The sequence below is a fragment of the Lithobates pipiens genome, unplaced genomic scaffold (genome assembly GCF_037356315.1).
Source record: "Lithobates pipiens isolate NorthernLeopardFrog02 unplaced genomic scaffold, aLitPip1_a1.2 Scaffold_18, whole genome shotgun sequence".
Lineage (NCBI taxonomy): Eukaryota > Metazoa > Chordata > Amphibia > Anura > Ranidae > Lithobates > Lithobates pipiens.
In genome coordinates, this window is record NW_027507758.1 from 171573632 (window position 1) to 171588191 (window position 14560).

General features: G+C 46.9%; 2 protein-coding genes across 5 annotated transcripts in view; one reads left to right on the top strand and one right to left on the bottom strand.

Annotated features, from left to right (window-relative positions):
- The window catches only part of ARV1 (ARV1 fatty acid homeostasis modulator), a 50567-nt gene extending 44180 nt beyond the window's left edge, over positions 1–6387 (bottom strand). Inside the window, 1 exon segment of the mRNA XM_077486394.1 lies at positions 6284–6387. The gene's annotated coding sequence lies outside the window, so the exon portion shown is untranslated.
- Positions 6388–6472: 85 nt separating this feature from the next.
- Positions 6473–14560, top strand: part of TTC13 (tetratricopeptide repeat domain 13) — a 119356-nt gene continuing 111268 nt past the window's right edge. For 2 of the 4 annotated variants that reach the window (XM_077486391.1, XM_077486392.1), the window contains exon 1: positions 6474–6728. In XM_077486391.1, coding sequence (XP_077342517.1) covers positions 6527–6728 — 202 coding nt within the window. In that variant the 5' untranslated portion in view covers positions 6474–6526. Of the gene's footprint in view, positions 6729–14560 lie in introns of all 4 variants that reach the window. The other 2 variants (XM_077486390.1, XM_077486393.1) reach the window with 2 other exon arrangements.

Consider the following 14560-nt stretch of genomic DNA (forward strand, 5'->3'; position numbering starts at 1 on the left):
CAAATGTAGTCACCAAGGGACGTTGAAAGAAGACAGCCAAGGCTGTTATCTGCCCCTTGATGGTGATTAAGGCAAGTTTCTGATCTACTCCTTGCTGCAATAACAGCAGGATCTTGGAAACTGAGTATGTGTGTGGACGCCACCCCATCTCCTCACACATGGAGATGTAGGCCTTCCACGTACGATGATAAATCTTTCACGAAGAGGACATCCGTGCCCTCAGTATAGTGGAAATTACTGAGTCTGAAAGACCTCTGTCCCTTAGCACCTGGCTTTCAACAGCCATGCCATTAAAATCAGCGACGGTAAAGTAGGACGAAGTATTGGACCTTGCGATAGAAGGTCCTCTCGCATCGGCAGCTGCCAAGGAACATCTGCCACCAGTTGGACTAGGTCGGCGTACCAAGGACGCTGAGGTCAATACGGGCAATCAATCACTGGAATCCCCTCGGCCGCCACTCTGCGTAGCAGGCATTTTAGTGGGGTGAAGGCATAAATCAGCCGATAATGCCCCCATGGAGCCCCAACACGTCTGATGCATCCACACAGGGGTCTCTTGTCCTGGACAAAAACCTCTGAACCTTCCGATTGAGCCACGAGGCCAAGAGATTCACGTCTGGTGTGCCCCACTTTAGGAAAATGAGCCAGAATACATCCAGATGAAACGACCATTCCCCTTGGTCCAGCATCTGATGACTTAGGTAGTCAGTTTTTTACGTCCGGAATGTATACGGCCGACAGGGCCAGCAGGTGCCGCTCTGCCCACTGTAGGATGAGCACCTTGCTCCCCCTTGATGGTTGACATACACCACTGCCATGGCGTTGTCTGACTGGATCCTGACCGGACGCCCCTGCAGCCTCCCATGTGAAGAGGCACCGCCTGACTGCCCGGAGCTGGAGCACATTGATCGGCAGGTGGGATTCCTCCTGCGTCCAACAGCCCTGGGCCGACCGTACGCCCAAAACTCCCCCCCAGGAGTCAGGATGGCGTCCATTGTGATCACCGTCCAATGGAGAGGAAGGAACGGTTTTCCGGACCGAATGGCCGGAGACCTCAGCCACCAGAGCAGAGAATCCCTGACTAACTGGCTCACCCGAATTTGATAATCCAGGGATAACGGAGATTTGTTCCATTTTGACAAAATCTCTTTTTGCAAGACTCGAGTGTGAAATTGAGAGTACAGTACAGCCTCGAAAGTGGCTACCATGAGCCCCAGGACTCGCATGCAGAAACACAGCGACGACCACCCACGGTTCACCAATAACTTCACCGCAGCTTGAAGAGTTTGCAGCTTGTCTGAAGGGAGAAAGACTCTCGCTTTTGAGGAGTCCTGCAGTAAGCCCAGGTACTACAGGCATTGAGTTGGCACCAACACTGACTTTTTTAGATTCAGTACCCAACCAAACTCCCGGAGAGTTTGCATGGTGATCGCCACATTCTCCCTTAATTCTGAGGCAGAAGCTGCTCTCAGAACGAGGTCGCCTAGACAATCCCACGTTGTCTTAAAGAGGAGGGCCACCTTAAAAAAAATTATTAGAAGTCAGCAGCTACAAATACTGCAGCTGCTGACTTTTAATAAATGGACACTTCCCGTGCGCATGCGCGGGAGTGACGTCATCACGGCTTCGCCGAATGACAGTGGCGGAGCTGCGAGACGCCACCAGCAAGATGGATGCGGCGGACTACAGGGGACAGCGGCGACTTACTTTGTCAGGTAAGTGACACATAATGGGCTACTATGCGATGCATAGTAGTCCATTATGCTTTGCCTTTGCAGGGAATGAAAGAGGAAGTAAACCCATCAGGGTTTACTTCCTCTTTAAACTTTGCTTTGAAGGATAACCAAAACATAAAAAATAATCTCTACCCTGAATAACACCCCCTTGTGCTTCTAAACACATCTATAAAATACAATCTTAGTACTTAGATACTGACCTAAAGCCCAACCCCAGTCAAACAAGGGTAATTGCCTGTTTATATCTATGGGAACAATAAAAGGAGATTTACTTACCTGATCCTCTGTTCCTACCTGCAGCTAGACTGGTTCACGCAGCGTACATGGAAGGAAAAAAAGTATTTGAACCCCTGCTGATTTTCTGTTTGTCCACTGACAAAGATATGATCAGTCTATAATTTTAATGGTAGGTTTATTGCAACAGTGAAAGACAGAATAACAAAAATATCCAGAAAAATGCATTTCAAAAAAGTTATACATTGATTTGCATTTTAATGAATGAAATAAGTATTTGACCCCCTTCACAAAACATGACTTGGTGGCAAAACCCTTGTTGGCAATCACAGAGGTCAGACATTTCTTGTAGTTGGCCACCAGATTTGCACGTCAGGGGGGATTTTGTCCCATTCCTCTTTGTAGATCCTCTCCAAGTCATTAAAGTTTTTCTGTTTTTTTTTGTTGTTCTTCTGTCTCTCACTGTTAAAATAAACCTACCATTAAAATGATATGCTGATAATTTCTTTGTCAGTGGGCAAACATACAAAATCAGCAGGGGATCAAATACTTTTTCCCTCACTGTATGTACCACCATGCTCCACTGATCTAGGGTCCTGATGTCATCAAGACCAGAGCTAGAACCATTGTCCTGCTCAAGGAGTGAGGATGCTGAGGGACAGTCCACCCCCAGATCATGGGAGAAGCTGAACCCCCTAATTGCTCCCCCTTGTTGTGCAAAGGCAAATGGGGGGGGGGGTACACTGAGCTGCTGAACAGACTGAGGTGCAACCTGGCGGCATCGGGTGTCCCAGGGGCGTTCTGTTGGATTTAGGTCAGGCAAGCATTCAATGGTATCAATTCCTTCATCCTCCAACTGGCTGCATACTCTCGCCACATAAGGGCCAGGCATTGTCGTACACCAGGAGGAACCCAGGACACACTGCACCAGCATAGGGTTTGACAATGGGTCCAGGGATTTCATCCTGATAGCTAATGGCAGTCAGGGTGCCATTGTCTAGCCTGTAGAGGTCTGTGTGTCCCTTCATGGATATGCCTCTCCAGACCATCACTGACCCACCACCAAACTGGTTATGTGGAACGATGTTACAGGCAGCATAACATTCTCCATGGCTTCTCCAGACCCTTTCACGTCTGTCACATGTGCTCAGGGTGAACCTGCTCTCATCTGTGTAAAGCGGAACTGACAATTTTGGTGTTCAATGGCAAATGCCAATCAAGCTCCACAGTGCCGGGCAGTGAGCACAGGGCCCAAAAGAGGATGTCGGGCCCTCAGGCCACCCTCATGAAGTCTGTTTCTGATTGTTTGGTCAAAGACATTCACACCAGTGGTCTGCTGGAGGTCATTTTGTAGGGCTCTGGCAGTGCACATCCTGTTCTTCCTTGCACAACGGAGCAGATACTGGTCCTGCAACCTCTATAGGGTCCAGGTATCGCCCCATGCTACCAGTAGTGACATTAACCGTAGCTAAATGCAAAACTAGAGAAAAACAGTCAGAAAAGATGAGTAGGCAAAAAGAAAAGTTAGTGGCCTCCATCAGTAAAACCATTCCTGTTTTGGAGGTTGTCTCCGCTACTTAACTCACCAGATAAATATCCCAGGAGTTTAATTGACTCGATGCTATACTTTTTGAGCAGCTTATAACCAAAAAGTAAATCGGTATTAAACCCAAAATCAAACATTTAGTATATTGCAGCTTACTAGTTCTTAGATAGGGTGGCTGCATTTGTTTGTTTTTTTAGGCTTTTGTTCTTTTATTTTCACCTGGTGATCTGACCACTAAGACTGTTTTTCAACAGAACAAGCTGTCCTGCAGGGATAGCAGTTAGAGAGCTCAGACAAACCAATTCACACTGACAGGGGTGCTTACGATGATCAGCTTTTATTTACGTAAAACTTTTATCCCAAAAAGGAACAAAAATGTTTCTGTAAGGCCCCTTTCACACTGGGGCCGTGCGGGCGTCTGCGGTAAAGCGCCACTATTTTTAGCAGCGCTTTGCCGTTGTTTTAGCAGCGGTATGCGGCAGCTAGCGGGCGGTTTTAACCCCCGCTAGCGGCCGAAAAAGGGTTAAAACCGCCCGCAAAGTGCCACTGCGGCGGCTCTTTGCCGGCGGTATAGCCACGCTGCCCCACTGATTTCAATGGGCAGGAGCAGTTTAGGAGCAGCTCCTTCACCGCTCCTAGCAGGACTTTTTTTACCGTTCCTGCCAGCGCACCGCTCCAGTGTGAAAGCCCTCTGGCTTTCACACTGGAGAGAAAGGGGCAGTTTTTTTCAGGCGCTATTTTTAGCGATGTAGTGCCTGAAAATCGCCCCAGTGTGAAAGGGGCCTAACTGCTTAGAAAAGTATAAGCTGGAGTTCAGCTTCAATATGTTTGCTCCTTCATCCAGAGTGGGGGCACTCTAAGGCAGGCCATACATTTTTATTTTCTTTCCTGCAACTGCAGGTTGCAGGAAAGAAAATCACTCGATTCCCTCAGTCAGTGTTGATGGGAAAATCCCGCCCGCAGAGCTATTGTGTTGGAGGAGAACACAGTGATTACTGCTAGCGGTTATAGCCACTGGAAATAATCACAAGCTAAAAATCCAACATACTGTACTGGTTTTACCCAAGTTGAACGATGGATCCACTTGGGTACAATCAGCCTGCCCATGGATGGATCGGATCTCGACCACTTCCCGCTGAATTGGCCAAGATTCAATCCGTATATGGCCAGCTTAATACAGGATATGTGTTACTGGCCAAATTACCACCTGAAAATAAAGGGAAAAAAATGAAATAAAAATACTGCAGCTACCGCATCTAATGACTAGTAAGATGCAATATAAATTGTTTGGATTCGGGTTTGGAGAAGGAGGCCACGGGATGGAGGAGATGGGACTGGAGGAGGAGGCGGCCACGGGATGGAGGAGATGGGACTGGAGGAGGAGGCGGCCACGGGATGGAGGAGATGGGACTGGAGGAGGAGGCGGCCACGGGATGGAGGAGATGGGACTGGAGGAGGAGGCGGCCACGGGATGGAGGAGATGGGACTAGAGGAGGAGGCGGCCACGGGATGGAGGAGATGGGACTGGAGGAGGAGGCGGCCACGGGATGGAGGAGATGGGACTAGAGGAGGAGGCCACGGGATGGAGGAGATGGAACTGGAGGAGGAGGTGGAACAGATGGAACTGGAGGAGGAGGCGGAACTGGAGGAGGCCACGGGATGGATGAGATGGAACTGCAGGAGGAGGCCACGGGATGGAGGAGATGGAACTGCAGGAGGAGGCCACGGGATGGAGGAGGAAGAGGACATGAGATGTGGGAGATGAGACTCGGTGGGATGGCCAGGGGACAGACCCTGGGGAAGGTTGGTGGGCAGGCCTAAAGCTGCATAAGCGGGCCACAAAATTTCTGATGGCTGCCCTGTACCCTTTAAAGTGGTTCTAAAGGCTGAAGGTTTGTAACCTTCATGTATTCTCTGAATTATGGTGAAAAACCATCAGTATCTCCAGCCCCCTTATACTTACCTGAGCCCAATCAAGATCCAGCGCTGTGCTGGAGAGCAGTGTCTCTATTTCTCTCTCCTCATTGGCTCAGAGGCAGCAGCAGATTGATTGGCTCCTGCTGCTGTCAATCACAACCTGTGAGCAGAGAGTGGGGGGCAGGGCTGAGCCAGCTCTTTGTGTCAATTAAGTTTGAGCTCAGGCGTGTTCACACAACTCACGTGTAGAGCCCACCAAGAAGTCGGCACTGCGCTGATCACAGGCAGTGAGAAATTTCCCGATCTCTGCAGCCACGCATTGGGACAATGTCTGCCTGTGATTAGCGCAGTGCTGTCTTCCTGGCAGACTCTGCACGTGAGCCGTGCGAACATGCCGGAGCTCATCCTTAGTGTCAATGTACACTCTAGGGAGTGAGCACACAAGTGCCCCCCATAGCAGGTGGCTTGCTATTGTGGTACCCAGCAGGGGGGGGAGGACCCAGGAGGGGGACCCGAGAAGAGGAGATTCAAACTGCTCTGTGCAAAATCACCACACAGAGCGGTGTTTATAACATGTTTGTTATTTTAAAAATAGATATAAGGGTTTACAATTAGTCTGATATGACTTTATATGTGACCTTCAGAATATGTGGGGCGCGGGGGGCATACAGAAAATATTTCTCTTATCCTTTGACCACAAAGCAGTTGGTTGTTGTGGAAATGCCCAATAGAATCCATGATAACCATATCTGAAAATAATAGGCACTGAGCTCTTAATGAATAACATCTAATTAAAGATCTAAGTCTAATATAAGAAACTTTGATAGTAGCCGAGCCCCGACACACCCACCTTTACTGGCCCACAAGCTACAGCCTCTCCTGATCTGACAGCACGAACCTTCTCCTCGACTTCCTGCTTTGTGAATGAACCGCGGAGGCTCACGGGAGTCGTAGTATGACAGGCGCAGTCCTGACTGGGCACATCCTTCGGTGTAGACTACATGTCCCAGGAGCGCCTTGCGGCAGCAAAGCTGTGGGCGTGACTTAGGGCAGGAGTGTGTGTGTACACACAAGTGTACGGTGAGGGGGGAAGATGATGGCACCTGGCTTGGGTGTGATGTGTGCGCTACTACTGCTAGTGGCCGAGGGACCCGGGGTGTCTGGGAGCGGGGGAGGGGGAGAGAGCAGCCTGCACCAATCATCTCCACTCTTCAACCCGGACCTGGGCAGACATGTGGGGGGCTGCAGTCATCGGGACCCCGAGTCTGACTCCGCCTGGGACCTGGAGGACTGTGGTGAGTCACTGCGGGGAGCCCTGGGACATACACACTGCTCTCCTCTCCACACAAACTGCTCTCTTCTCTTCTCCTCTCCACACACACACACTGCTCTCTTCTCTTCTCCTCTCCACACACACACACTGCTCTCTTCTCTCCACACACACACACACACACACTGCTCTCTTCTCCTCTCTTCTCCTCTCCACACACACACACTGCTCTCTTCTCCTCTCCACACACACACACACTGCTCTCTTCTCCTCTCCTCTCCACACACACACACACACACACCGCTCTCTTCTCCTCTCCACACACACACCGCTCTCTTCTCCTCTCCACACACTGCTCTCTTCTCCTCTCCTCTACACACACACACACACACACACACACACACCGCTCTCTTCTCCTCTCCACACGCGCACTGCTCTCTTCTCCTCTCCACACACTGCTCTCTTCTCCTCTCCTCTACACACACACACACACACACACACACACACACACACACACACCGCTCTCTTCTCCTCTCCACACGCGCACTGCTCTCTTCTCCTCTCCACACACTGCTCTCTTCTCCTCTCCTCTCCACACACACACACACACACACCGCTCTCTTCTCCTCTCCACACACCGCTCTCTTCTCCTCTCCACACACCGCTCTCTTCTCCTCTCCACACACCGCTCTCTTCTCCTCTCCACACACCGCTCTCTTCTCCTCTCCACACACCGCTCTCTTCTCCTCTCCACACACCGCTCTCTTCTCCTCTCCTCTCCACACACACACACACACACACACACACACACCGCTCTCTTCTCCTCTCCACACACCGCTCTCTTCTCCTCTCCACACACCGCTCTCTTCTCCTCTCCACACACCGCTCTCTTCTCCTCTCCACACACCGCTCTCTTCTCCTCTCCACACACCGCTCTCTTCTCCTCTCCACACACCGCTCTCTTCTCCTCTCCTCTCCACACACACACACACACACACACACACACACACACACACACACACACACACACACACACACACACACACACGCACCGCTCTCTTCTCCTCTCCACACGCGCACCGCTCTCTTCTCCTCTCCACACGCGCACCGCTCTCTTCTCCTCTCCACACGCGCACCGCTCTCTTCTCCTCTCCACACGCGCACCGCTCTCTTCTCCTCTCCACACGCGCACCGCTCTCTTCTCCTCTCCACACGCGCACCGCTCTCTTCTCCTCTCCACACGCGCACCGCTCTCTTCTCCTCTCCACACGCGCACCGCTCTCTTCTCCTCTCCACACGCGCACCGCTCTCTTCTCCTCTCCACACGGGCACCGCTCTCTTCTCCTCTCCACACGGGCACCGCTCTCTTCTCTTCTCCTCTCCACACGCGCACCGCTCTCTTCTCTTCTCCTCTCCACACGCGCACCGCTCTCTTCTCTTCTCCACACGCGCACCGCTCTCTTCTCCTCTCCTCTCCACACGCGCACCGCTCTCTTCTCCTCTCCACACACGCGCAGGATGAGCTCCAGCGTGTTCGCTCAGGCCATGTGCAGAGCCCGTCGGGAGGTCGGCACTCCGCTAATCACAGCAGTGAGACATTTCCCGATCTCTGTAATCGCGTCAGGACAATGTCTCGCTGCCTGTGATTAGCAGAATACCGACCTCCTGACGGGCTCTGCACATGGGCTGTGCGAACACGCCGGAGCTCATCCTCAATCTCCACACGCACACTGCTCTCATACTCTCCTCTCCACACCTGCTTTACCAACCATTGAGATGCCTGTGTGCACTGCCCTGCCTGGAGCGTCACTTATGTTCTTCTGTTATTAATAATTAATTATTATTAATATCAATATGTGTTATTACAGGCATCTATAAATAGCAATGACCATTTGCATACCGTACATTACATCACTTCCTGTTCTCAATGCGGTTACACTCCAAGGCCCCTTCACACTGCTGTAAAGTGCAATATGTGTTTAAAAAAAATCCATATCATGTTTTTAGCACATTTTGAATGTGTTGCATTAAAATTTAACGCAACACATAATGCGTTTTGCATGCATTTTTATCCCTGGTCATCTGAGGAAAAAAAGGACTTGTGCCACCTACGGCTTTCAGTTCCCTATCCCACACACAGTGCCTTGAAAAAGTATTCACACCCCTTACAATTTTCCACATTTTGTCATGTTACAACCAAAAAATGTTATTGGGATTTTATGTGACAGACCAACACAAAGTGGCACATAATTGTGAAGTGCAAAGAAAACGATTAATGGTTTTCAGAATTATTTTTTTTTTTTTACAAATCATTATCTGAAAAGCGTGGCGTGCATTTGTATTTAGTCCCTGAACTAAAATCTAGTGGAACCCATTGCCTTCAGAAGTCTGCTAATTAGTAAATGGAGTCCACCTGTGTGTAATTTAATCTCAGTATAAATGCAGCTGTTCTGTCAAACCCTCAGAGGTTTGTTAGAGAACCTTAGTGAACAAACAGCATCATAAAGGCCAAGGAACACACCAGACAGGTCAGGGATAACGTTGTGGAGAAGGTTAAAGCAGGGTTAGGTTATATAAAAAATAAATAAAAATCCTAAGCTTTGAACATCACTCAGGGCACTGTTCAATCCATCATCCGAAAATGGAAAGAGTAAGGCACAACTACAAACATACTAAGACATGGCGGTCCACCTAAACTGACAGTCCGGGCAAGGAGAACATTAATCAGAGAAGCAGCCAAGAGGCCCATGGTAACTCTGTCCACATAACAACTATTAGTCCTGCACTCCACAAATCTGGCCTTTATGGAAGACTGGCACAAAGAAAGCCATAAGAAGTCCTGTTTGTGAGAAGCCATGTGGGGGACACAGCAAACGTGGAAGAAGGTGCTCTGGTCAGATGAGACCAAAATGTAACTTTTTGGTCTAAAAGCAAAACTCTGTGTGGTGGAAAACGAACACAGCACATAACCCTGAATACACCATCCCCCCACCGTGAAAAATGGTGACAGCATCATGTTATGGGGATGCTTTTCTTTAGCAGGGACAGGGAAATTAGTCAGAATTGATGGGAAGATGGATGGAGCCAAATACAGGACAATCTTAGAAGAAAACCTGTTAGTCTATAAAATACTTGAAACTGGGGTGGAGGTTCACCTTCCAGCAGGACAACGACCCTAAACATACAGCCAGAGCTACAATGGAATGATTTAGATCAAAGCATATTCATGTGTTAGAATGGCCCAGTCAAAGTCCAGATCTAAATCCAATTGAGAATTGAGTGTAGACTCTCTCTATACAATCTGGCAGAGCCTGAGCTATTTTGCAAAGAAGAATGGGCAAAAATGTCACTCTGTAGATGTGCAAAGCTGATAGAGACATCCCCAAAAAGACTTGCAGCTGTTATTTGCAGTGAAAGGTGGTTCTAAAAAGTATTGACTCAGGGGGGCTGAATACAAATGTACCCCACGCTTTTCACATTTATTTGTAAAAAAAAAAAAAAATTGAAAACCATTTAGTTTACTTCCACTTCGCCATTATGTGCCACTTTGTGTTGGTCTCACATAAAATTCAAATAAATTACATTTACATTTTTTTGGTTGTAACATAACAAAATGGAAAATTTCAAGGGCTATGAATACTTTTTCAAGACATTGTATAGGCACATATTAGGGTCAGTTTACACAGGAGGCAAATTATCTACTTGACCTCTGGCATGTTTTACCCCCTTCATGACCAGGCATTCTTTGCTATTCAGCACTGCGCTACTTTAACTCTCAATTGCTCTGTCATGCAACACTGTCAACAAATGACATCATTTTTTTTTTTTGCTACAGTATATAAATGGGGGGAAAAAAAAGGCTGAACTTTGAAAAAAATAAAAACAAAAAACTATTTTCTACTTTCTACATATCCAATAAACTCTCAAATTTTGTCATAAATTTAGGCCAAAACGTGTTCTGCTACATGTCTTTAGTAAAAAATAAAAGTTTGTGTGAGCTGTATATTGCCTACAAACTGAGGGGTGTGTGTGTGTGTGTGTGTGTGTATGGAATTTTCTAAATAAAAGTTTTCACTATATCATTTTATTTTTTTTTTCTTTACATACTGTCACCAGTGCAGTACAGGGTCATCATATAACTGGTGTGGCGTTGAACAGGGACACTGACTGGTTACAATATGAAAAAAACAAATAAATATACTGCCTTCAGAGTAGTAGGAGTCACCATAGCAACACTGTACTACTCCTCTGGGGGGGGGGCGTGATTATGTATGTATGTATGTATGTATGTATGTATGTGTGTGTATGTTCACCTATTGTAGCATATTACACCCATATTAAGGGTGTAACATGTTACAGGTACTGGGCCCCGCCTGACCGCATCAGACGTTTAAAGTCTGGTAGGCTCTGACGGCTTTTGCCTTGTAGTTCTCTTTGAATCACCAGCGCGCTGGTAAGCTCTCTAAATAGTTCATTGTTTCTTCCTGTCAATGTAAATGTCTGCCTGTATCAGAGGTACGGGCAGACAGCTACACAGACAGTCTGCAGGACCATGGCATTACACCCACAATCGGCATTTTCACCCCCTTCCTGCCCAGGCCAATTTTCATCTTTCAGCGCCGTCACACTTTGAATGACAATTGCACGGTCATGCGATGTTGTACCCAAATTCATTTTTGATCATTTTTTTTTTTTTTTTCCCCCACAAATGGCTTTCTTTTCTTTCTTTTCACATCTGCGTTTGTTTATTTTTCGCTATAAACAAAAAAAAGACCGCCAATTTATAAAAGAAACACAATATTTATTACTTTTTGCTATAATAAATATCCCAAATTTTTTTTTTTTTTTTAAACATTTTTTTTCCCTCAGTTTAAGCCGATATGTATTCTTCTACCTATTTTTGGTAAAAAATCTCGATAAACGTATATATTTTCTTTATACAACTAATGGCGGCGATATGTGATTTTTTTTTTTTTTTTTTTTTTTTTTTTTTATCATGACTGTGACATTGCAGCGGACAGATTGGACACTTTTGACGCTATTTTGGGACCGATGAAATTTATAAAGCGATCAGTGCTATAAAAATGCACTGATTTACTGTATAAATGTCACTGGCAGGGAAGGGGTTAACAGGGGGTGCCAAAGGGGTTAAAGGTGTGTCCTAGGGAGTGATTCTAACTGTTTGGGGGGACCGATCGGTGTTCCTATACACAAGGAACATACGATCAGTTCACCTCTCCCCTGACGGGACGTGGCTCTGTGTGTTTACACACACAGAGCCACGTCCCTGCTCTGTGATATGCAATCGCAGGTGCCCGACGGGCATCACGGCCGCCAGGCACACACATCGGGTACCCAGTGATGCGGCGTGTGCCCTCCACAATGCCGGAAGCCAAGGACATCATATGACGTCCACCCGGAGGGAGGAAGGGTTCCTGCGGCTGTCATTTTACTATGGCCCGATATGGAAGTGGTTAACCCGAACAATTTAACTTGACAGCTAGAAACTGATCTCTAAAAAAATCCGTTTAGCCACATTTACATGCCGTGTTTGCGTCTAGAAGTGTCTAGTATATAAACAATGTATATACATATTGGCCTAAACTGATGAGACTTTTTTATTTTTTTTATTTTTTTATTTTTAGAGGCGCAAAAAATAAAATAAAAACCGCAGAGGTGATCAAATACCGCCAAAAGAAAGCTCTATTCTGCTTGTCTTCACGGTTTGTGGGCTTTCTTGTGCATCATCTTTAGAAGATTCTTCCCATGTATGGGAAAGGAGGTCTCCATCCCACAGCCAGGAGATGTAGCTGAGGCTGCATACAGTTCTGAGAGCTTCTGCATGTCTTAGGTTCCATTCACACCTGCACATTTTGAGATCCTGGCGTTGTCCCTGCAATTCTGCACGCAATCTCAAAATGCACTACAATTGCAAAACGCTGGCTCAGATGTCGTTATTTTCAATGGCACTTAAAATGCAAGGCGGTTTTGCAGTGATTGTTGCACTATTTTTTTTTTATAGCGGCAAATTGCATCTTGTGAAGCTTGTTGGGTGACAAGCTTCACACAATGTTTGCCGCACAACAATCACGGCAAAACCACACTGTGTTTTTAGATGCCATTGAAAAAGACACCAAAACCTGTGTTTTTGCCATTGAAGTTGGTTTTGAGATCACTGGCATTATCGCAGAGATTCTGCTACGATCCCAAAATACCTAGGTTTTAATGGAACCTTACTGAAGTAATACCATTAAAGTGGACCAGCTTGGTCCAAAAGAACTATGTAACCTTCACTCAAAGCTAGAGATCTTCTTTAAGATCTGACTACTTATTGTCCATGGTGCTCCAGGACCGTTGTCCATTTCTATGGTTCTCAGTCCATGAAGATACTTTAGGGGTGTGCCCACCATGATGGGCAAAGCCTGAACCTCTAAAGCCCCATGCACACTATCAGATTTTCTGCTTAGTTTTTTTTCTCCTTCAGATTTACCAAAACCATATAATATGAGGTCAAACCTTAGGCGTTTCAATGTGTATACAATCAGGCAGGCTCTTGCACTACATGGTTTTGCTAAATCTGAAGACAAAAATCAGCAGAAAATCTGATAGTGTGTATGGGGCTTTACAGGTACAATGACATGGGCTTCTTTACATAATACAAATTGAAAAAAGCTGTATTAAACCCAAAATAAATCATTTATTATATTGCGGTTTGCCAATTCTTACTTGTGCTGGCTGTGATGGTTTCCCTTTTTTTTAGCTTTCTTCCATTGGGTGATCCAGCCAGTAAGTCTATCAACAGAAAAGCTCCCTTGCAGATACGGGGGTAAAGCATACCATTTACCGCTGGCAGGGTTGCTTTTAAAGCGGGGATATGTAATTGGCGGACCTCCAGCTTTTGCAAAACTACAAGTCCCATCATGCCTCTGCATCTGGGTGTCATGCTTGTGGCTGTCAGTCTTGCTATGCCTCATGGGAATTGGAGTTCTGCAACATCTGGAGATCCACTAATTGCATATCCCTGCTTTAAACAATCAGATTTTATTTATGTAAAATCTTTATCCAAAAATGGAAAAACTGTTTGCTGTAACTGTGTTAGCTGGAGTTTGGCTTCAATTTGTTAGTGGAGTTAGTGGAGTAGATTTAAATCTACTAGTACTTCTAAGACTCCTCTCCCTCCAGACTGACCACTGCTGTCCAAATATGCCCCCTGTGCTTTACTGACCAGGTCAGCAGGGCAGAACAGAGGGGGGAAAAAAAACAAATTCAGCCATCACATTGATTGGTAAGCTGTGATAGATTACATTTTTGGTTTTGGGTTTAATACTGACCAAAAGACAGTTCTGTCTCCAAGAATAAAAATCAAATTAATTTGGGTGCACTATTGCCTAACTAAGTAATTGTCAGTCAAACTATCTCTGCACCAAGTACTGAAGGGGCATTACATGAACATTACACAGTATGTTTCTAAAGTATTTTGGATGTGTTTAAGAAGTGTTCTAAAGCATCTTAAAGAGGAAGTAAACCCTGATGAGTTTACTTCCTCTTTCATTCCCTGCAAAGGCAAAGCATAATGGACTACTATGCATCGCATAGTAGCCCATTATGTGTCACTTACCTGACACAGGAGCCAGCGAAGTCGCCGCTGTCCCTTGTAGTCCACCGCATCCATCTTCTTGGTGGGGTCTCGCAGCTCCGCCGCTGTCATTCGGCGAAGCCGCGATGACGTCACTCCCACGCATGCGCACGGGAGCCGACACGCGCGGCAGCTCCGTCGCTGAGAATGCCGCACTCAGTGCGCCTGCGTGCCGCTGTCTACGGCGCATGCGCCGTAGACAGCGGTGCCCGTTTTCGGGC